The 22,279-nt window shown below is 33.3% G+C and overlaps 4 protein-coding genes across 6 annotated transcripts; 1 reads left to right on the plus strand and 3 right to left on the minus strand.

Moving 5' to 3' along the window:
* Positions 1-7,054: 7,054 nt before the first annotated feature.
* Positions 7,055-9,511, minus strand: LOC107923074 (GDSL esterase/lipase At1g09390). Its single transcript, XM_016853286.2, has 5 exons — positions 8,952-9,511; positions 8,149-8,334; positions 7,888-8,045; positions 7,526-7,796; positions 7,055-7,436 (listed from the first exon to the last, which is right to left on the minus strand). Exons 1-5 carry the CDS (start codon positions 9,253-9,255, stop codon positions 7,201-7,203), a joined length of 1,155 nt encoding a protein of 384 aa, XP_016708775.1. The 5' UTR covers positions 9,256-9,511; the 3' UTR covers positions 7,055-7,200.
* A 5,832-nt stretch (positions 9,512-15,343) lies between these two features.
* LOC107924183 (uncharacterized) lies at positions 15,344-16,637 on the minus strand. Of its 2 annotated transcripts, none has more exons than XM_016854505.2 (3): positions 16,457-16,616; positions 16,311-16,384; positions 15,344-15,800 (listed from the first exon to the last, which is right to left on the minus strand). In XM_016854505.2, the coding sequence occupies exons 1-3, from the start codon at positions 16,614-16,616 to the stop codon at positions 15,639-15,641; spliced, it is 396 nt and encodes a 131-aa protein (XP_016709994.1). In that variant the 3' UTR covers positions 15,344-15,638. The 2 variants fall into 2 exon arrangements, 1 of the variants encoding a protein (XP_016709994.1); XR_005904845.1 differs by having other exon boundaries at positions 15,369-15,800; positions 16,476-16,637.
* On the plus strand, positions 16,617-18,944 carry LOC107924182 (ADP-ribosylation factor). 2 transcript variants are annotated; one of them, XM_016854503.2, is made up of 7 exons: positions 16,617-16,894; positions 17,317-17,473; positions 17,566-17,636; positions 17,979-18,098; positions 18,226-18,344; positions 18,435-18,516; positions 18,628-18,944. In XM_016854503.2, the coding sequence occupies exons 2-7, from the start codon at positions 17,326-17,328 to the stop codon at positions 18,631-18,633; spliced, it is 546 nt and encodes a 181-aa protein (XP_016709992.1). In that variant the 5' UTR covers positions 16,617-16,894; positions 17,317-17,325; the 3' UTR covers positions 18,634-18,944. The 2 variants fall into 2 exon arrangements, with proteins under 2 accessions (XP_016709992.1, XP_016709993.1); XM_016854504.2 differs by having other exon boundaries at positions 16,705-16,894; positions 17,307-17,473.
* LOC107924181 (putative pentatricopeptide repeat-containing protein At1g02420) lies at positions 18,765-21,436 on the minus strand. The gene is made up of 2 exons (XM_016854502.2): positions 19,664-21,436; positions 18,765-19,522 (listed from the first exon to the last, which is right to left on the minus strand). Exon 1 carries the CDS (start codon positions 21,341-21,343, stop codon positions 19,808-19,810), a length of 1,536 nt encoding a protein of 511 aa, XP_016709991.1. The 5' UTR covers positions 21,344-21,436; the 3' UTR covers positions 18,765-19,522; positions 19,664-19,807.
* Positions 21,437-22,279: the final 843 nt, after the last annotated feature.

The raw sequence follows: 22,279 nt of genomic DNA on the forward strand, positions 1-22,279 counted from the left end.
CTTGAATTAATATATCATAATATACTTCCTAAATAGATTTTGTTGACATAACTCAAAATTTCTTTTTTTGTCAAATTATTTCCTTATTTTACTATATCAAAGATAATATCTCACTTTCTTACTGTAAGAACTTTCGGGGTGTTACATGGAAGGAGATGACCACAAGTGACATCAACCAGTGCTTAAAAAGGTAGTTTTCAGAAAGATGCCCCCTCTTACTATACGTTTGTTTACATTAAGTACAATTTCTTTTTTATAGATGATGTAGAGTAAAGAGAACAGTATTATCATTACACTAATTATGCATTAACCTTAATTTATTCAACTGCTTTCATTCTAAAGTTGACACTGAATCTGATTTACGGTCATTTATTAATAAAATAGTTAGATTCTTAATTCCTTTATCAACAACATGATTTTTCTATAGCCATTTGTGTTTCAAATTAAAATAATGGGCAGGCTCTATTATGCAATTATTTTTAGGATTTAGGTAATTTTTTTATGAGAGGACATAAAATTTAAATAATTTTATACTTCTTCATAAATTTTTATATGATTAATATTTTTTATGGTCAATCCAAAAATTTACATACATAATAAGTACAAATATTGTAACACCTTACATTCGATCTGATCCGATCGTCAAATTCGAATGTGATGCCACATTATGTTGCTAAGGAAACTCAGACTGTCTCATTATATAATCACAAAATTTACTTCATAATTATCAATCAATTCAATTTAAACACCAATCATATATATACATATGTATTCATAATGTTTAAGATTCAAATTTATTATTTTACGAAGTTATGAGTGTCAAATTTAGTGTTAGGACTCGACTCCAAAACTCAATTGTCAACTTTCAATTTTGTGTCTCAAAACAAGAGTCTTCATGTCTTGAGACAAACCTTTTTTTTATTTTTTCAAAATTTTAGCTTCAATATCGACATGTCTCGAGATACTAGAAGTTGTTTCTTGAGGCAAGGTCCCTTATATCTCGAGACCAACCTCCCCTGTTTTCTATTTTAACTACGGGATTTGAACGTCTCGAGACAGAGGCCACTCTATCTTGGAACATAAATAAGGTTGTCCCAAGACTAGTTTAATAAGTTTCGAGACATCAAACTCTAGATTGAATAATAAGGTAAATTTTATTCTCATAATCTCAAAACTTGTTCTTTCTATCTCGAGATTGAATAAAAAATTCACATAAAAGCACACATTTTAAAACCTTCAAACCATTCTTATTTATACCTAAAACTTACCCAAATATTTCACCAATATTTAATCATCCATGTGCACATGCCAACACAATTAAGCATTATAATATCATAGCAATCCATGCATCAATGCCTGACTAAATCATTTGCATAACCAACCTCATATCAACTAACAAAATTATCTACTAATCACAAAATGATATTCAACTTTATAAACCTTATATATCAAATAGCCAATATACCACATTACCATAAAAAAAAAACAAGTTGAAAACCAAGCTATACATATACAAACACACAAAGCAAGCAACAAGTTGATTTTTGAATTGAGCTATTGACTTGATGTATAACTTCTATTTTACGATAACTCTCGTCCGAGAGGTATGCACAGAAACAAATATTACCATACGCCTAGTATTGAATACTCAGTGATATTAATATAATTCAAATTCAATGTAATAAAATTAAGCTAGGCCAAATATACGAAGTAAACATCAAATACATTTACATTATCTTAACTCGTCACAAAGTCAATAATCACATAATTTCAAAACTTTCTCCTTCAATACTTGTATGAATGTCTCTTAGTTTCATATATTGATATACTTAATATTCTGATGTCTTTCATTATCATTTTTAATATTTATTCTTTTCAGCCCCTATTAACCAACAATAGACAATAGAACTAATACTTGGATCTATATAACAAGTAAGTCCATGACTCTTTGGGCATTAAGACTATTTATTCAGCCATCCCCAGTTGCCCAACAATGATGACTTTTTGTATTTGTTCGGACTATTTTATTTTGCCATCTTGGATTACCTGACAATGATGACTTTTGATATTTGTCCATAATCCTCTAAGAATTGGAGCTAATAAATCACTAATAACGATGACCTTATGACATGCCAACTATACTCAAACTACGTCTAACATCGTTTAACGAGGCTTTATCACATGTAACCATCATCGTAATACATATCATCACAATTAAGTATCAATATATGATATTTATCGTCAAACACATATATGTGTATATATATATCTTCTATGTCAAATATATATATAACACAATTTGAATAAACGTAATATTAAATTCATTATCTCAAGCTTTAAGGTGATATACAGTTACCTCGATACATATTTCGAACCTGTTTATATTAACTAGCTACGCAATGAATTAGAAAACATAAACCGCAGTAGCTATTGGACGCTCGCCTTTTTTTCTCTTTTCGCCTTTGATGTTCCGGTGTCATCTTTCGTTATGTTCGATAATACAGTTTCAAAACGATATCAATTTCTCAATCTGTAACACCCCTAACCCGTATTCGTCATCGAAATAGGGTTTCGGAGCATTACTAAAATTTACAAAAAAATTCAATTAAATACTTACCGATTCAATGCATCATATAAATAAATATATTACCATTCAATCAACAGCTTGGCACTTGTCTAAGCATCAAACAACAACATTCTTAGTATACTAGTACATATTTCAAATAAATTCAACATTGATATACTTATTTTCTCGACATGTCACACTTGAGTTTTAATAATTGTTTTTACTTACATAATTTCCTTGTTTCAACATATTAAAGATAATCATATATGTACATGTCATGAAATATATCATTCTCTTACTATTTCTTCATAAGTATATATCATTCATTTCATTATATCAATATTTTATGCTCCATCATTTCCATATATTTTATGTATATTTATTCCAGTAATAGTTTATATCAAACTTAACATAAATTATATTCCATGTACTTATACTTATTTCGTTTATCTATCTTCAGAATTATTTCATACAACTATTTTGTACATATATTTCCATATGACCAGTTCTTGTAAACATTTCACACAACCATTTCATATAACCATTCGTCATCTGATACATATTACCTGAATATTCCTGAATATCAATTGTTCAATAGATGTCATAGCGTCTCCCATCCACGGTCTTATTTATCTTTGACATGATGCCATAGTGTCTTTCAACTATGGTCTTACTTATTTTCTGTCAGGTTGCCATGGTATCTTTCAACCATGGTCTTATTCATCCCCGTCATGTTGCCATGGTATCTTTCCACCATGGTCTTATTCTTTTCATGTCACATTGCCATGGTATCTTTCAACCATGGTCTTACACATTTTATATCCTGTTGCCATGGTATCTTTCAACCATGGTCTTACACATTTCATTTTAGAAAGCACACTCCCGCGAACCTCATCCTTACAATAGGATTACCAGTCCAGGCTAAATCCCCTGTAATATAAACTCATAAAGTATTGTCGGGATTACCAGTCCAGGCTAAATCCCCTGCAATAACAATTACTCTAATGAGCTTGGATCTAAATTACTAGTCCAGGCTAAATTCAGACCTTAATTCGGATTACCCTTCCGGGCTAAATCCATTTTCCACATATTCTTTAGGTGAGCTATATCAGAATAGGATCACCCATTCGGGCTTGATCCTTTTTACCGTCAATTCCTTTTCCAATGAGCCATCAAATTCCATTACATTCAACCGGGATTTATTTTCAATTTATATCGAGTATTATCAATATTTCATCAATTATCATGAATTGAACATTCAAATCATATTTTCATTACATAACCACATATTTCAAGTATTTAAAAATACAATTCAAGTTACACAAACTTACCTCATTGCTTGTTTGTGTTTATAATTTCATTAATCCGATATCTTTTCTTTTCCACGATCAAGTCTCTTATTTGAGTTGTTCATATCTTTATAAATAAATTTGATCATCATTTTCATTCATTTCATATTCTAATGCATTTAATTAATGCTCTAGGCAAAATTACCATTTTGCCCCATAAACTTTTATTTAATGACGATTTCATCCTTAGGGCCAGAAATAAAATTCTTGCAATTTAATCCTTTTTTCCAGCTATTATTCTCATACATATTGATAACAGCCCATGAATTCTATAAAATATCAGAATTTTTCATAATTTCAACACTTTTTAATTTAATCCCTAAAACATGTTTTTCCCCGATCTTGAACTAAATTAATAATTTCATTCAATTTTGTAATTTAAATAATAAAATAATCCATTTCATACAATTTGGTCATTTCTGACATTTTTACAAAATTACCCATAAAGTTTTACTTTTATTCAATTTAGTCCCTGAGCCTAAAACATGCAAATAAGCCATGCTAGATGAATATTCATACATATTTTCCTCCTCCTCCTCTCCATTCCACATCCTTAAATATAATATGCTTATAAGTAACATTATCTATAATCTTTATTATTTACTTTTATGAATATTCAAGCTCTCTATCTGTGTCATAGTAACTAAATTATTTATATATGGAGCTATAGAACTCCAAATTAAGATCTGCTAATTTTTCCTGAAATTAGACTCATATATATTCTTACCATAAAATTTTTAGAATTTTTGGTTTAGCCAATAAGTATAGTTTATTCTTTAAAGTTACCCCTGTTCTGCTGTTTGATAGTTCTGACCCTTCTTCTCTAAAAATTAATTATCTCCTCATACAGAATTCGAATGATGCTCCTGTTTATTTCTCTTGAAAATAGACTCATTCAGAATTCTAAACATATAAATTTAAGCCCCTAATTATTTTTATCCAATTTTTTATGATTTTCCAAAGTTAGAACAGGGGAACCCGAAATCATTCTGACCTTGTCTCACAAAATTTATTATATCTCATGATTTATAATTTCATTGCTTACATAATTTCTTCTATAAGAAACTAGACTCAATAAGCTTTAATTTCATATTTTATTCATCCTATAATTCGATCCGAAAATCTCTACAGTAATATATTATCCTTGATATAATAAAATAAGGAAATAAAGTGACAAAAAGGGAAGTTTTGAGTTATGACAACATTAGGAAGTAAATTATGATATCATGATTCAGGAAAGGGCTAAATTGTAAAAGTAAGAAAACTTCTTTTCTTCTTCTTCTCTCACGTTGGTTTGCATGGGAAAGGAAATATTATGATAATTCTTCATCTTTCCTTCCTTTTATACTAAATAAATAATAATAAAATAAAATAATAATACTAAAACATCTTATTAAAATATTAATCAAATAATATTTATCTAAAAATATCAACATCATCATCATTACTTTCTAGATTTCTCTCTCTTCTAATGGACCATTTTACCCCTCATCATCTTTTAAAATTACATCCTTGAGTCATCATTTAATTTGGTAAAATTACAATTTAGTCCCTCATAGTTCTTCACCTATTCAATTTGGTCCTAATTCATCCATTTTCCTTAGTTTCTAGATCATTCCACCCTTAAAATATTTACACTATTGGTCCTTCAACTTTTTCATATTTACACTTTAAACCCTTAAGTCTTGAATATTTACTCTTAGGTAACAAAACTTTTCTCACTTTTATAATTTAGTCCTTTCCTGAATCAAGATATCATGATTTACTTCCCAATGTTGTCATAACTCAAAACTTCCCTTTTTGTCACTCTATTTCCTTATTTTATTATATCAAGGATAATATATTAATGAAGAGATTTTCGGGGTATTACACAATCAAATTTCGATATTAACAATAATTAAATGTTAATGTATTTTTATTTATTTTAATCCTTATAAGCCCTAATATTTGAAATGCTCATATCTCCCGATATTTAGTATTGAATCAAAATTTGATTTCATATTCTTTTAGAAACCTTATACTTTTAATCTATAGCATAATTTCTTAACAACTTCCAATTTATAACATAGATTTTCAACAACTTTCTATCAATTCAGTTTAGTCCCTAATAACATTACCATAATTTCCATTACAAACACCAAGTTTTAACCTAATTACAACTTCACCACTTTAATTCTATCATGTTCTTTTCAAAACTAAACTAATCCAACTAAGTATAACATGTTTTCAAGTTTCAAAATAACTAAGATTCATTAATGGCAATTCGATAAAAACTCAACAATTGAAAAATCCATCACTTGGGTTAGCTAGACCAAATTCAACTAATCAAGAATTCATAAAAATTCAAATGAAAATTCATATCTATCTTATGTAATTGAAACGGAAAGGTTGAGAAAACAAAGAGAGATGAAATGTTTGTGTTTACATTCTCTCTCATTAATTGTCATATATATATATACTAACTTTTATAACTTCCTCATTAAATTTTTTCTATGGTTCGATTTAGCAAATTCAGTTTCGAAATTGACTTTTTTAATACTAACGAAAATTGAGTCATTATAAATATCTTGATAAATTCAATGATTGAATTATTAAAATATTAAGCTATATAAATAATTACTAAAAAAAAAGTAAAACCACTTAATTTTTAAGTTGATGTAAGTCAGCTTAATTTAGATTTATATAATATAATGCATCAATGCATCAAACGGTATTTCATAAAGCAATTTATGCAAATTAATCTCAACTATGGGACTGGGAAGTCCAGCTAATGTGATATATGGCCAACAAATTTGCTCCACCAATTAAGCTTTGGTAAACGTATGAATTTTGAGATTGATTTGTGGCACACTTATTAAATTGTGGGCCTCAAGCTTCCACAAAAGGGGGTCACCTCCGTCAACCACCAACAGGGCATTGTGTCAATCCCACATCCGCCCAGCCAAGCCGAGGACGTTAACAAAGAAGGGAGAAACTCGGAAATTTATAAAAATGAAGGACCAGTTCACAAAAATCCCCACACCTATATATGGCTCTTGGTATTAAAAGAAGCTGATGGTTTTAAACTACACAATTCATTTCAGTTCAAGTGCAATGCTCAGTTAGGGGGTCAAGTAAATTGCAAATTAGACCACATGGGAGAGGAAAAGTTGCCATGTGATTGAATGGCAACAATTAATGGAAATATCTGTGGTTTACAACAGTATGAGCACGCCAGGGGTATATATGTCTTAGTTTTCTCTGCAGTTTAATACTAAGTTCCTTTGCCTCTTTTCTAGGCAGAAGTCACATATTGTTACAGAAGAAGTTGAAGCTAAGTTGAGGAGTGGAGTAATGAGTAGAAAGAATTTTGGAAGTGAAAATGGCGTTGGCCGCTTCCGTGTAGTGAACTCCATCCCAGCTTATGAACTTGGATCCTTCATGGCAGACAGTGTAACCAGTTCGGCCACAATTGATGTTGGCGTTGTAGTTGTATGGCGGCCCCCCATTGCCACAACATGCCATTAATGGACTTTCAAAGCCTGTCAGTCAAAACGGTTCAATCAACTTGAGACTAAAATTCCCGACTACAAGTAACATGAAACAGAAGCGGTGAGAAGTGAGAGCATACCGTAATTAGAGGCATTGGCAATGAGATCATACTTGATGGAATATATGTCGACATAGACAATGGTGACATTAATCAGTTCACGTCTCAGTTGTTCACATAAGACACGCAATTGTGCGTTAAATGTTTTCGCAGCATTGTTGAGAGGCTGAAGGCAGCCATGCTCATCAAGTTCAGTGGCGTTTCGGGCAAGCAAAGCAAGTTTTTGGGGCAAACATCCGAGTGGGCCAGTGTTGTGTACCCAGAATTTCTTCCCTCCCTTCTCATATATATTCTGCAATTAAGATTACACAGAAGAATAAAATAAACATCTTAGGTAGACACATGAAACAGGACAAACCAATCTGATTTCCGCGAGGACTCACCCAAATAGCATTTTTGATTTCAGTGATGAAAGAAGGGATTCTCTCAATGACTTGTGAATAGGTAAGGTTATCAAATGATGCAGCTAAATCATTCTGTCCAATATCAATTGTATAAAGTGCATTTTCGAAGTCCTCGTTACCAACCAAATCTTTGTAACCTGACTCGAGAGACCAAAAAAAGAAACATATTGTTAGGTGAATTATCTTATAAATAGAGTTGTAAATAAGTAGCTAATTTTCATGGTTCATGTAAGAATATACCGTTCAACATGAGTGCCGGGGAGCGAGAGCGGAATCGAAGAAACTGAGAAACTTGGACGAACAAACTAAAAGGGACATATCTAGGCAGAGTGGCTGACCCAATAATTGCAAAGTTGACGCCGTTTGTAAAATTTGGTCCCAAAGAATTCAGATATGGAGTCAAATAATCAGTATTCAAGCTTTCACCTGCACAAATATTCAGCATCCAGGTCAACATAGAGCAAGCAATTTCTGACCTTGGTTTCCAAAATGATCCATTTCCAGACAAATAATTGTCCGTCGGTGGAGACCCAAAAAATCTAAATTTCCTGGAAACAGTGAGCTAAAGATTGGGCTGTCTATCTTTTTCGATTGTCGGATTTTGAAGATAACTAGCCCATTTTCCAGAATCAAATTATGGGTTTATCAGCCCAGCTGATTTGGGGAAGAAATCCATCTAAAAGAAAAGGTTTCATCATATATACAAGTAACAAGGCACCAAGTAGAAGTGATGTGGCACTGTGCCCTTCCTACCGGTAATGCTCAAGGCAGAAAGGTGGCCAAATGCAGAGTTAGCAGATAAGCATAAAAACAAAAGCTATTTGTCTTATTATATATGAAATACTGCGAACTTTTTGTCACGAGGAAAGCTTGTTTGTATGCAAAAAAATAGCAATTTATGAGTTTTCTATATGGTTCATGCATTTTCTGTCACGAGTTTCCATACATCTCTAAGTATATGTTGATCTTTGGTTTTGAGATAAAAGAAGGACCGATTTATTGTTGAAGATGTATAGAGCGAAAAAAGGCAAACGTGAACTTACAGAGGAAATCAATCATCAATCGGCCATCGGATAAACGACGAGCTGGTTGATGGAAATAGGTACGGCCGTTGGGAGGTGCAAAGTTGAGTCCTACACCATCTGCATAGCCACCGGTGTCAGAGTTCGAGTCGCCAAAGTTGAAGATAATGGGGGTTTTGGTACACTGGCAGTGGACTGAATGGGGAAGTAGCGGGAGATAGAGGAAAAGAATCATATAAAGTGTGAAAAAGGGAACCAGAGGATAACGTCCTTCCTTTACGACTCCCATATCTAGCTTGCTTGCGTTTTCTTTGACTTCAATCATAAATGATGGCCTTGTTATACACACACACACACTCTCTCTCTCTCTCTATAGTGGGGAAAATTACAACTAGCAAGGGAGATTTAATCTCATCCACCCGGCATTTATTCTAAGGGGAAAAAAGAAATCGAAATCTATTGTCTTTTCGCAAGAGATATTGACTGATGGTTTGAGAAAACATATTTGGAATATACGAGCCTATGTTATATAATGAAGTACAAAAAAAAGAACCCCAAAGACCATTTATGAATGAAAACCTAATTTGAAAAGATATTGTTGGAATATTTTTAAATATTTATAGTATCCCAATAACTATAAATGAATGGGTGTAATTAATCAAAAGATAAAACTTTTGGTCATTGGTCAAAAGTTATATCATTTGATTTTTTAAAAAAGAATTATAACTATTCAAAAAATATTATTTGAATAGTTACAAAATTAAATGAATAATTATTATTATTTATTTATTCATAAAGACACCTATTGAAAGATGTCTCTATGAAGAGACATGAAAATTCCTATAAATAGGAATAGGATTTCATTTGGAAATCATATCAACAAATTCTAATATTATTTCTTCTCTTCCTTCATTTTCTAATATTATTAGATTATTCTATAAAGTATTGCTGCAGAAATCCTTTGTAGAAATTGAGTTTTTGTTATACATTACTCAGTGCATAGTGGACTATTCTCGTCAGTGCAAAACGCAAATAGTCATTGGCTTCATTGTATCCTCGAGGTTAATTTGCTTGGAACTCGTTTGCACACTGAAGATAAGTGGGGGCGAATATAACCTTAAAGATAGTGGCTTGATACACGCCTTGGAGCCTATCCTATTTCTTCTTTTTCTTTTCGAGTTCCGATCGTGTGTTCAAGTTTTTTTCTTACCGGAGTTTTGTACTAACAATTTTAAGGTTATATTTCATGATGACTACCACAACACATGAAAGTGGAACACTAAGGGAGTTGGCTTCCAACTTTGTTAAACTTGATCGTTTTGATGGTGGCAATTTTCGACGATGGCAGAAAAAGATGCACTTTTTGTTATCAACTTTGAATATTGCTTATGTTTTGGATACTCCAAGACCTGAAGAGAATGAAAATGAATCTATTGCTGCAACCCGAGAAAGACAAAAATGGGACAATGCTGATTACATGTGCATGGGCCACATATTGAATGGTTTATCTGATGGTTTGTTCGACACCTACCAAAACGACGTCACCGCTAAAGAATTATGGGACAAATTGGAGGCAAGATACATGACCGAAGATGTTACAAGTAAGAAATTTCTTGTCAGTCGTTTCAATAATTATCAAATGGTTGATGGTCGTTCTGTTATGGAACAATTTCGTGATATTGAAAAGATGCTGAATCAATTTAAGCAATATGATATGAAAATGGATGAAATGATTGTGGTATCCTCCATAATAGACAAACTTCCTCCATCTTGGAAAGACTTTAAAAGAAGTCTAAAACATAAGAAAGAGGAAATATCTCTTGAGGCTTTGGCAAATCATCTTCGTATTGAAGAAGAGTATCGAAAACAAGATCAGAACCTAAATTCTGAAAATGCCAAAGTACATGTTATGGAGGAAGTACAGACTACTAAACCATTCAAGAGAAAGTTCAATCAGACTGATAGAGCACCTAAGTTCAAAAAGAAACAAAAGGGCTCATGCTATCATTGTGGAAAGCCGGGACATTTCAAGAATGAATGTCGATTTTTAAAGAAGAAATCATCTTCTAAGGCTGATAATAACAAAAAGTTCGTTGCAATGATATTTGAAATTAATATGGCACAAGATGATAATACATGGTGGATTGATACCGGAGCAACCAAACATGTGTGCAAAGACAAAAGCATGTTCACAAAGTTCACACAATGTGAAAATGACAATGTCTTGTACATGGGAAATTCTTCCACCGCAACAATTAAAGGCAAAGGGTCTGTTGAACTACAATTCACTTCTGGAAAGGTTTTAACCTTAAATGATGTATATTATGTACCAAAAGTTAGGAAAAATTTAGTGTCTGGAAGTCTGTTGAATAAGTTTGGTTTCAAACTTGTTTTTGAGGCAGATAAGTTTATTTTGTCTAAGGGAGGAATTTTTTTGGGAAAAGGGTATATGTATGAAAGCATGTTCAAACTTAATATTATTAATAAGAATAAAAATACTATTTCTGCTTATATGGTTGAATCATTTTGTTTGTGGCATTATAGATTAGGTCATTTGAATTATAGAAAATTGAATGACATGTATAAATTAGATTTAATTCCTGTTTTTAATAATAATATTGAAAAATGCAATACCTGTATGTTGACTAAAATTACAAGAAATCATTTCCCTAAGGTTAAAAGGAAAACAAAATTGCTTGATTTGATACATAGTGATTTATGTGACTTGCATAATACTCCTACATTAGGTGGAAAGAAATATTTTGTTACTTTTATTGATGATTGTTCTAGATATTGTTATGTATATTTATTGCATTCAAAAGATGAAGCGCTTGATAAATTTAAAGTTTATAAATCTGAAGTTGAACTTCAGTGTGAATCATTTATCAAGTGCTTAAGATCGGATAGAGGTGGAGAATACTATAATCCAAGTTATTTTGAACTCACTGGAATTGTCCATCAAGTTTCAGCCCCTTACACACCACAACAAAATGGTGTAGCTGAAAGGAAAAATAGAGTCTTGATTGAAATGGTAAATTCAATGTTATCATATTCAGGTCTTGGACAGGGTTTTTGGGGAGAAGCTGTTCTAACAGCTTGTCATATATTGAATAGAGTTCCTAATAAGGAAACTAAAATAACCCCCTATGAACAATGGAAGAAAAGGAAACCAAACCTTAATTATTTAAAGGTTTGGGGTTGTAGAGCCATTGTAAAAGTTCCAACACCTAAACGTAAAAAGTTAGGTGAAAGAGGAATTGAATGCATATTTATAGGTTATGCACATAATAGCAAGGCATATAGGTTCATAGTAATTGAACCAAATGATTCAATTTCAATTAATACGGTTATTGAATCAAGAGATGCTATTTTTGATGAAAATAGATTTAATTCTATATCAAGACAATTACAACCACAACAATTGATTCATTCTTCAAATGAGAATGAGATTCCATTGAAACAAATTGATAATAATGATGAATCTTGTCAAGAATTAAGAAGAAGTAAGAGGATTAAAAAGGTCAAAGATTTTGGACCAGATTTCATTATGTTTCTTGTAGAAGGAAAAGGTGAAAGTATATGCAATAAGATACCTTATTGTTATAATACCGAATCTGATCCTATTACATTTGAAGAAGCAGTGAAATCTCAAGACTCTGCTTTTTGGAAAGAAGCAATAAATGATGAAATGGATTCAATAATGGGAAATCAAACTTGGATCTTAGTTGATCTTCCACCAGGTTCCAAACCAATAGGTTGTAAATGGATCTTCAAAAAGAAAATGAAGGTCGATGGAACCATTGATAAATTTAAAGCAAGGTTGGTAGCAAAAGGTTTTACACAAAGACAAGGTATTGATTACTTTGATACCTATGCTCCAGTAGCAAGAATTGCTACAATTAGACTATTAATATCACTTACCTCTATATATAATTTGGTTGTTCACCAAATGGATGTTAAAACTGCATTTTTAAATGGTGAATTGGAAGAGGAAGTGTACATGGAGCAACCGGAAGGATTTGTTGTTCCAGGACAAGAGCATAAGGTATGTAAGCTTGTTAAATCTTTATATGGGCTTAAACAAGCACCAAAACAATGGCACCAAAAGTTTGACAATGTTGTTTTAGCTAATGGCTATAAAATAAATGAATCCGATAAGTGCATATATAGTAAATTTGATAATGGAAAGGGTGTTATAATTTGCTTATATGTAGATGACATGCTCATTTTTGGCACGGATTTGGAACAAATAGAAAACACAAAGAAATTCTTGTCAAACAACTTTGCTATGAAGGATATGGGTGTAGCAGATGTTATTCTTGGGATTAAAATAACCCGAGATGAAAGCACTATAGCTTTATCACAATCACATTACATTGAAAATGTGCTTAAAAAGTTTGATCTTTTCAACTGTATACCAGCATCTACACCCATGGATCCTCAATTAAAATTAGTATCTAATGCTGGTAGGAAAATTGATCAATTGAAATATGCAAGTCTAATTGGTTGTCTTATGTACATAATGACTTGTACAAGACTAGATATTGCATATGCTATTGGAAAATTGAGTAGATACACAAGTAATCCAAGTAGTTTGCATTGGCAAGCTTTAAATAGAGTACTTAGGTATTTAAAGAAAACTATTAACTATGGATTGTGTTATAATGGATATCCTCCAGTTTTAGAAGGGTATTCGGATGCTAGTTGGATTACAAGTTTGGAAGATCGTGCATCTACTAGTGGGTGGATCTTCATTCTTGGTGGAGGAGTCATTTCTTGGGGTTCCAAGAAACAAACATGTATTACTGATTCCACCATGGCAGCAGAATTTATTGCATTAGCCGCTGCATCTAAAGAAGCAGAATGGTTAAGAAATTTGCTTTATGATGTACCTTTATGGCTTAAGCCAATTTCACCTATTTCTATCCGTTGTGATAGTGAGGCTACTCTAGCAAAGGCATATAGCCAAGTATATAATGGAAAGTCTAGACACATTGGATTAAGACATAGTTATGTCCGACAATTAATCTCTGATGGAGTGATCACTATTAATTATGTGAGGTCAAGTGAAAATTTGGCAGATCCTTTGACAAAAAGTCTTGCTAGAGATGCAGTAAAACTTTAACATGTTTTCACTAAGTGAAGGTTCAATCGTAAGACACCTTTATTTATGCAAATTGATTTCCAAGAATATCAAAATCTAAATATTTTGAAAATGGGGGGAGATTGTTGGAATATTTTCAAATATTTATAGTATCCCAATAACTATAAATGAATGGGTGTAATTAATCAAAAGATAAAACTTTTGGTCATTGGTCAAAAGTTATATCATTTGATTTTTTAAAAAAGAATTATAACTATTCAAAAAATATTATTTGAATAGTTACAAAATTAAATAAATAATTATTATTATTTATTTATTCATAAAGACACCTATTGAAAGATGTCTCTATGAAGAGACATGAAAATTCTTATAAATAGGAATAGGATTTCATTTGGAAATCATATCAACAAATTCTAATATTATTTCTTCTCTTCCTTCATTTTCTAATATTATTAGATTATTCTATAAAGTATTGCTGCAGAAATCCTTTGTAGAAATTGAGTTTTTGTTATACATTACTCAGTGCATAGTGGACTATTCTCGTCAGTGCAAAACGCAAATAGTCATTGGCTTCATTGTATCCTCGAGGTTAATTTGCTTGGAACTCGTTTGCACACTGAAGATAAGTGGGGGCGAATATAACCTTAAAGATAGTGGCTTGATACACGCCTTGGAGCCTGTCCTATTTCTTCTTTTTCTTTTCGAGTTCCGATCGCGTGTTTGAGTTTTTTTCTTACCGGAATTTTGTACTAACAAATATGCAGTATGGTCCAAGTGGATGGGCCTAGGAAATTTATGTGATGAATACCAGGCCATAAAACCAGAGAAGTCATAGTACTTTGCACCAGCATATACAGCTGCTGTGATGCATGACATACAATTATCAAGTGGGATTAGTCATTTCCATTACAGGTTTGTGGCACTAACTTTTTTGTTGTTTAGACAGAAGCAGCTTGATGGATGAATTGACAGAACCAAACGCGGAGTGGTAAGTGGAGATTATAAAATGTCGGTCACAATAGGTAAATCTGATGTAATACATGCATAAGCAGTGTCAGAACAAACTGCTAAACAATAAAAAAGATGTTAAGGTTTTTGGTTTTATTGGCATTTTTCCTTTCCGAGTGTTTTAATAATACAGGGAACGTGACAAGAATAATGATGATTTCGAAGAACCTGGTAGCTTGTGTCCACTTACCATTATCCGCTGAACTGGAATTGATTCTTATCTTCACATGTTCACTGTCCAGTGGATTCTCTGCTAGTAATAATGGCACCGTTCAAGTTTTACAGGGATTTTAGACCCATATTTTTAGCAAGAAACTTTTACAGGCTAAGAAAACAGGCTCAACCTGCTTCTTTACTTCTCAAGTAAATTGACTCAAAAATCGAAATAACAAAATTCTTCAAGCCCTGATACAGGGTGTGAACAGAGATGGAGTCCCAGAAGTACAATGGATAAAACCACAACTAATACACACACACCATTGCTATTATTAGGAGTGAAGTATTACAATGGCATAACATTGTATAGTTACATCCAAATCCAATGCGTACATTATCTCCACACGATGGAAGTGCAGGAAGCTGTTGAATCATCAGCGCTAATTCAGTAAACTGCAGCTGAATTGGCCATCTACTACCGATAGCTTCTCAGCTTTTGTAACTGCATCTAATGGAAGAGGAGCAAAGCTTCGAGATGGGCCATAGAAGTGCGGGAAGCTGTTGGAACCATCTACAACTTCATATATCAATCCATCTCCAAGCTGCAGATGTTAAAAAAAGAGCTCATACATATCAAGAAGTTGAGGTGACTAACAGACGCTCAATGCTTGCGAATGCAGTGTTTGTATATCATTATGTCACTGATTCAAGGACAGGGAAATAACAAGGCCTGTAACATTCCTCAATATATGGAAACTTGGTTACAGATTTTATTTCTTTAGGTACGAAATAACAAAGGTGTTATGATTAGAAGATGAATGGATTTTTAACCCATGTTTTAAGCAGAACTCCCATCATTTCCAGAAATGAACAATTAAACCAACCTTCCTACTTTTGCTTCCTTGATAACTAAAATTGTAAAGTTCATTTTAAGGTTTTGCACATCTCTCAATTCCAGACCAAACATCAAGATATACATATGCCGTGCATAGAGTCAAGTACCTATGAATTTTAGATGTTCATTTCAGCTTGATTTCTAACATCAATTAGCAAAGACAAGAGTAAGATCTGAAGGACTCTTTGTCAAAAAACATGTAGATGTTTTATTTCACCTTCTTAGCGTCAATTTGAAGAAGGTACAAATCCAGCTTGACGTTGGAGAAAAAATTCTGCAGTGTCGGCTTCACTGCAATAATTGTAACCAAACACAAACATGATTCACTGTCATGTATCAAGAAACGATTAGAAAATAAAGTACTGGAGGGAGAGAGGGAGACCTGATGAAGGGAGCTGAGGTGAATGAAACCAGAGGATTTGTCTAAGTCACCGCCAAAAACAGATCCATTCTTTTGCAATGCTTCCCATTCCTCAGCAGTGCTAATTCTGTAGACGAATTCTTCCCCTTGACCTGCGGCCATTGTTTACGCTCAGCAATAGATAATTGTGATAACTGTGTTGTAGCGACTAGGCTTAATAGTATTATTAATTAGCTTGGACGTGTATCCTTATGGGCTTTTTATCTAAATCAAGCTCCGCAGTCCATATATATAAATAAAAGGCTCTTAACTCCAGGCTTTACCTTCTAGCGTTAGTTCGTTCAGCGCCTTCGATTCCAATAGAGATAGAGAGAGAGGAGGAGATCTTCGCTTCTCTCCGTCGTTCTGCTCCATTTGATAACCGCTTGCAGTTCTCTCAGGCAACTTTATCTCTCTTCTTATAAGTCAATTTTGATTTTGATTTTACTCTAGTTTAGCTTCTCTCTCTCTCTCTCCCTTCAGATCTGCTTTTTACATTTTGACTTCACTTCTGTTTCAAGATTGTGTTATCTCTTGAAATTCTCAATTCCATCCGTAATTTCATCTCATCTAAGTCTCGGAAGCGTCGTATGTTCATTAAATTGCTATGATCTGCATTTTCCGGATTGAATTCTTCTCGAAACATTTTGGATTTAGATTTTTACTGGTTGATATGGATCAATTCATCTCTGCTTGGTTTCCGATTGTTCCTTGAAAGATCTTATGTTTGTTTTGATTTAAGACCGTTGGATTTTTTTTGCAAAAAAAATCAAATTCTACTGATGGTTATAGGAATTGATATGTGGATTTTAGTGCTTGACAGACGTGAAAAATGGGGTTGTCTTTCACAAAGCTATTCAGCCGGCTTTTCGCCAAGAAGGAGATGCGTATACTGATGGTTGGGCTTGATGCTGCTGGTAAAACCACCATTCTTTACAAGCTTAAGTTGGGAGAGATTGTCACTACCATTCCTACCATCGGTAAAGTAGCTTTTTTCACTTTTGAAGTTCGACATTTGTTATTCAACTGAATTTTGTTTCAACATCGTGATACTTATATTATAATCTTGTAGGTTTCAATGTTGAGACCGTGGAATACAAGAACATCAGCTTCACGGTTTGGGATGTTGGTGGCCAGGACAAGGTACTGAAGTTTAGTTTTCATTCAAAGATGTTATTGACTTAATTTTAAATAGGAAAAAACTCGGGTGTGTTATAATGTGCTCTGTTTATTTATATGATTAGAATTTCATGTTCTCATATATTCTATAAGCATCTAAGCATCTTGATAACCTGAATACATGTAGTTCCATTGAAGGGAGAACACAAGTTGGTGTTCGTCAGGTATTAGCGAAGTTGGATGCTTAGTACTCAAAATTGGGCCTTACGTTTTGAGTATATCTTAGATATATTAGAGTAATGGAAACGTGTTTATAGTTTTTGTTTCTCTATTATTCTACCGGCAAATTTGCTATTTCTGATATAGATCCGACCATTGTGGAGACATTACTTCCAAAACACACAAGGACTTATTTTTGTGGTTGATAGCAACGATCGTGATCGTGTGGTTGAAGCTAGAGATGAGTTGCACAGGATGTTGAATGAGGTACTTGGGCATAAAGTTTCTTATTAATGGGCAACGGTTCTAATAAATGGATTTGAAGTTAATAAAGCTGCACTCGGGATGGGGTTTTGTACTGAAATCTAACATATTGTGTTATGTGCATTGCCAGGATGAGTTGAGGGATGCTGTCCTGCTAGTATTTGCAAACAAGCAAGATCTTCCAAATGCTATGAATGCTGCTGAGATTACTGACAAGCTTGGCCTTCATTCTCTCCGCCAACGGCACTGGTAAGATGAACAATTCTCTCTTGGTCTCTCTCTCTGATGGTCTCTATTTGTGGATCAGTATTTTAACCCTCTATATAATATGTTTTATAGGTACATCCAGAGCACATGTGCCACTTCTGGTGAAGGCTTGTATGAGGGACTGGACTGGCTTTCGAACAACATTGCAAACAAGGTAAGCTTATGCCTGATGACTTTTGACTTATATTTAAACGATAAGTTGCAGATTATATTCATTTTGGTTTCTTCAGTTTCTCCTTATATTTATCTATGCTAATAATTGCAGGCATAGATGGCATCATTGAGTTGTCAGTCTCACCAATGCTGGCCCCTTTTAGAGTTCCGGATGTTTATCCCGTTCAAGTGTTTTTGGTTGTTCGTGGTCATTTGTTTCTTGCAAACATTGCCATTTGTTACTTATAGTTTAACAATAATTGATAAATTGCTTGTTTCCTTTGTGGTATTATCCCGATAGCTGAAAAAAAAAAAAAAAACTTCCCCAAGTTTGGGCAGTTATTTTCTTGGTGGAAATTTAAGGATAGCAAGCTTCTTGAATGCTTCTTTTAACTCGGCAATAAATGAGAGCCTTTCTTCTTTAGTAAATTATGTAGAAATCTGAACTTTTTTTTACCCAATCTTGATCATACCAAGTTCATGCAAATATCTGAAAATGTGAGTACCTGATCAATTCATGAACAGTTTAAAAGTAGCCGCAGTTGACGAGCCTATATCTCAAAGTTATGAACGAGAACCAGAAAATCCACATCATTCATTCTGGTGTCATGTATAAAAACGTAAAGGAAAGATGATGGTTAATAATCCCACTTCGAGAACAGACTACTGAACAAGACCTTTTTATCAGCTTCCAGAAAATAGACGGACTGCAATAACCCACATGGAGGAGCATATTTGTGAAACCCGGAGAGCAAGGAAACAACAGGAAGAGCTACCCAGAAATGATATACTGGAAAAGCTTCAAATGTTGGTTTCTTCACATGCTACCACCATTGAAGAATTCACAGGATGGTAATTGACTCCACCTTAATTTGCCAGATCTAAAGTAGATGAAGACTAGAAATTGCTGAATCAACTGCTCCTCCAGAATAAAATTTTATTTAATAGTGGAAATGCCATGTCTGTAGCATCTATCAGAATCGGAACAAACCAATTACCAGATCCACCTATCATCACCGGCATTAACCATAAAAATGATCATTAGAAAAAAAAAAAAACCGTTGACATCATAGTGAAAACCATAGAACTAGATAAAAAAACAAGTCAAATGGTAGTCCACATAACAAGTCAAATGGTAGTCCACATACGGTAATCAACTGTGCCAATGACCCACGAGCTTGAAGAAAAATGTAGGTAGTCTTCACAGCTTTTTCAATCTTCATATGGTGTATCTTCTTGATTGTCTAGAAAAGCCTCTTTTCAAATATGATTGTACCTCCATGGTTGCTTCATTAGTTAGTTCTGACATGATTAACACTAAGTGAATCTAAATCTAATGTTTCTGTATGATTCTGAGCACCTCCAGAGAGTTGGATTGAAGACCCAAAAACAGACATCTTTTCTATCAAGTTCTTAATAGCCTCATGCTTGTTTGCCAATTCCATGAGCACCTTGATCCTCTTGAAAGAAACATTGCTAGGCTTGTGACCCTTTTCTATCATCTCCAAGAAGCATTTCTCCGCTTCTACCAGCTTCCCCATATCACAAAGCAGATCAAACAACACATCAGATACCAAAGTATAAGACCCAAAACCCTTCTCCACCATGTCCTTCCACAACTGCAGTGCCATCTCCACTTGTTCATGCTTTCTAAACAACCTAATCAGAAACATACAAGATTGTGTATTAGGCAGGCACCCAGAATACATCATCCTCTGATACAAACTCCACGAGCAACTCAAATCGTTCAACCAATAAAAGACCCTAAAGAACAGATTGTAAGTTCTTGCATTGGGACTCAAACCCTTGCTATCCATTTCATCCATCAAACTATAAGCATCACCCAGCCTCTTCGCAATGGTATAATTTCTAATCGCAGCATTATAGGTTGCAACATCTGGGTAACATCCGTGCTCCTTCATTTCCTTCAAAACGTCTCTAGCTTTGTCGGGCTGACCAACCAGTCCTAAGCCCCCAATAATGCTCGTATATGTGATCACATCAGGCCAAAGTTCCTCATCTCTCATCTTCTCAACCACCCTGTATGCTTTATCCATTTCTCTACCCTTGCAGTACACATCAACCAAACAATTATATGAAACAACATCTGGTTTAACACCCAATTCCTTCATTTCCTCGAAGAAACCCTCGGCTTCCTCTGAGGACTTCCAACCAGACAAAAGTATATTAAAAGTCTGCAAATTTGGCCTAAAATCATGCTTTAAACTATGATAAACATTCCTAGCGTCCTTCATACTTTTCTCTTGGCACAACGTCCTTAATAATGCATTAAAACAATATATATCGAATTCAGAAACAAGCTTCTTAAACTTCCAGAAATTCTCTACCGTCTCTCTAACAGAACAAACCTTTGCAATTCTAGCTAAAACGACTTGCATAGTTCTAGGGCTTATCAAAGACGGATCTTTTCTCTTAATATCAATTAAAACCTCCCAAATTTTATCAAATCTGCGGCTCCTACCCAGAACATAAAGCATAGTATCCAAAGAAAATGCGGTGTGATAAAACCCTTTTCTTTTTCCAGTATAGTTAAAGAACTCAAAAGCTTGCAAAGGATTCCCATGGCTAAACCTGACCCTTTTTAGCACTTTATCGATCAAATCATTAGAGAGAAAAACCCCAGTTGATTTTAAGGATTGGGTCAAGTGTTTTGAAGAGGTGGAGGAAGTTATTACGCGATAGACGGTATCGACGTCGTTGTTTAGGGGAGGGTTGGGATCAGAGCAGAAGAATTTAAAGGGAAGAAACGAGAATCGTGAAACGTACCTTGAAACAGATAGCTGAGGGAGAGGGACTCGAATTATCATTGCTTATTTTGGCGATATCTGAATGCTAAGAGTGATGAAAGCGTTTTGCTTTCCTTTTGTGCTAGTGGATTTTGCGGAGAGTGAGGGCAATTGTAAAATATTTTAATCAATTTTTAAAAAAATTAATCTAAATAAAAATGTTAAACCTAAGTTTGGCCTGACCTGTCTATATTAAAAAGATTATATTATTTTTTATATAAAAACAAATTTTTTAAAATATAATACATCAAATATACTAAAAACATTAAAATAAACATTTTCCAAACATTTTAAAAAAAATTATACTTAAATAACACTAAGGTAATTGCAACCAAGCAAGCAAATGCCTTTAAACTTGTAACAAAATTAACAATAAAATAAGAGTCCTACAATATCGTAACAGTAACATGAATAAAAGTTTTAGCCAATTTTAAGTTGGACCCATTTAGAAAACGAATCTTATTTTTTATCCAAACTCATTTCTCAGACTTATAATTTTGCTAAAATTCTCCCACTTTTCACGCGTCATAAGTCTAACCAAAACCTCATTTGAAAAAAAAATAAAAATAATAATAAATTTATTTATAAATAATAAATTCTAAACTCAAACATACTAAATATCCAAAATTTATTTATAATGTTATATTGAAAAAAATTGGTAGTTTTATCCATATTTATAGTAGGGTAAATGGTTTAGCGAAATAATGTCTAAAAATTAAACGAGATTGGTATCATCCCCGGGAATTGGCCATGTATACAAATACTTGAACCACTCTATTTTACATCTACATGCAGGAATTTGTCATTCCTCATTACTTCGATAAATTTAACCTTTTGAAACAAATGTTAACCACAAAATGTCAAAATTGCTAGATGGTTCATCCATTTTTTAGAAGATTTTAATTTGGTAAAGATATTATTAATTTATGGCAGCACATTAATGGGGAACGAATACCT

Source organism: Gossypium hirsutum, chromosome A11 (genome assembly GCF_007990345.1).
Source record: "Gossypium hirsutum isolate 1008001.06 chromosome A11, Gossypium_hirsutum_v2.1, whole genome shotgun sequence".
In the NCBI taxonomy this organism is placed as follows: Eukaryota; Viridiplantae; Streptophyta; class Magnoliopsida; order Malvales; family Malvaceae; genus Gossypium; species Gossypium hirsutum.

What these genes read in the sequence shown, in the direction of transcription:
- LOC107923074 (XM_016853286.2), bottom strand. Translation starts at nt 9,255, where the DNA reads ATGATTGAAGTCAAAGAAAACGCAAGCAAGCTAGATATGGGAGTCGTA. An exon ending in AAATCAAAAATGCTATTTGG is followed by an intron (nt 7,797 to 7,887) that starts GTGAGTCCTCGC and finishes TCTTAATTGCAG; the next exon opens with AATATATATGAGAAGGGAGG. An exon ending in TGCCAATGCCTCTAATTACG is followed by an intron (nt 7,437 to 7,525) that starts GTATGCTCTCAC and finishes TTTGACTGACAG; the next exon opens with GCTTTGAAAGTCCATTAATG.
- LOC107924183 (XM_016854505.2), bottom strand. Translation starts at nt 16,616, where the DNA reads ATGGCCGCAGGTCAAGGGGAAGAATTCGTCTACAGAATTAGCACTGCT. An exon ending in GGTCTCCCTCTCTCCCTCCA is followed by an intron (nt 16,385 to 16,456) that starts GTACTTTATTTT and finishes CAATTATTGCAG; the next exon opens with TGAAGCCGACACTGCAGAAT. An exon ending in TTCAAATTGACGCTAAGAAG is followed by an intron (nt 15,801 to 16,310) that starts GTGAAATAAAAC and finishes TAACATCTGCAG; the next exon opens with CTTGGAGATGGATTGATATA.
- LOC107924182 (XM_016854503.2), top strand. Translation starts at nt 17,326, where the DNA reads ATGGGGTTGTCTTTCACAAAGCTATTCAGCCGGCTTTTCGCCAAGAAG. An exon ending in TGCACAGGATGTTGAATGAG is followed by an intron (nt 18,099 to 18,225) that starts GTACTTGGGCAT and finishes GTGCATTGCCAG; the next exon opens with GATGAGTTGAGGGATGCTGT. An exon ending in TCTCTCCGCCAACGGCACTG is followed by an intron (nt 18,345 to 18,434) that starts GTAAGATGAACA and finishes TATGTTTTATAG; the next exon opens with GTACATCCAGAGCACATGTG.
- LOC107924181 (XM_016854502.2), bottom strand. Translation starts at nt 21,343, where the DNA reads ATGATAATTCGAGTCCCTCTCCCTCAGCTATCTGTTTCAAGGTACGTT.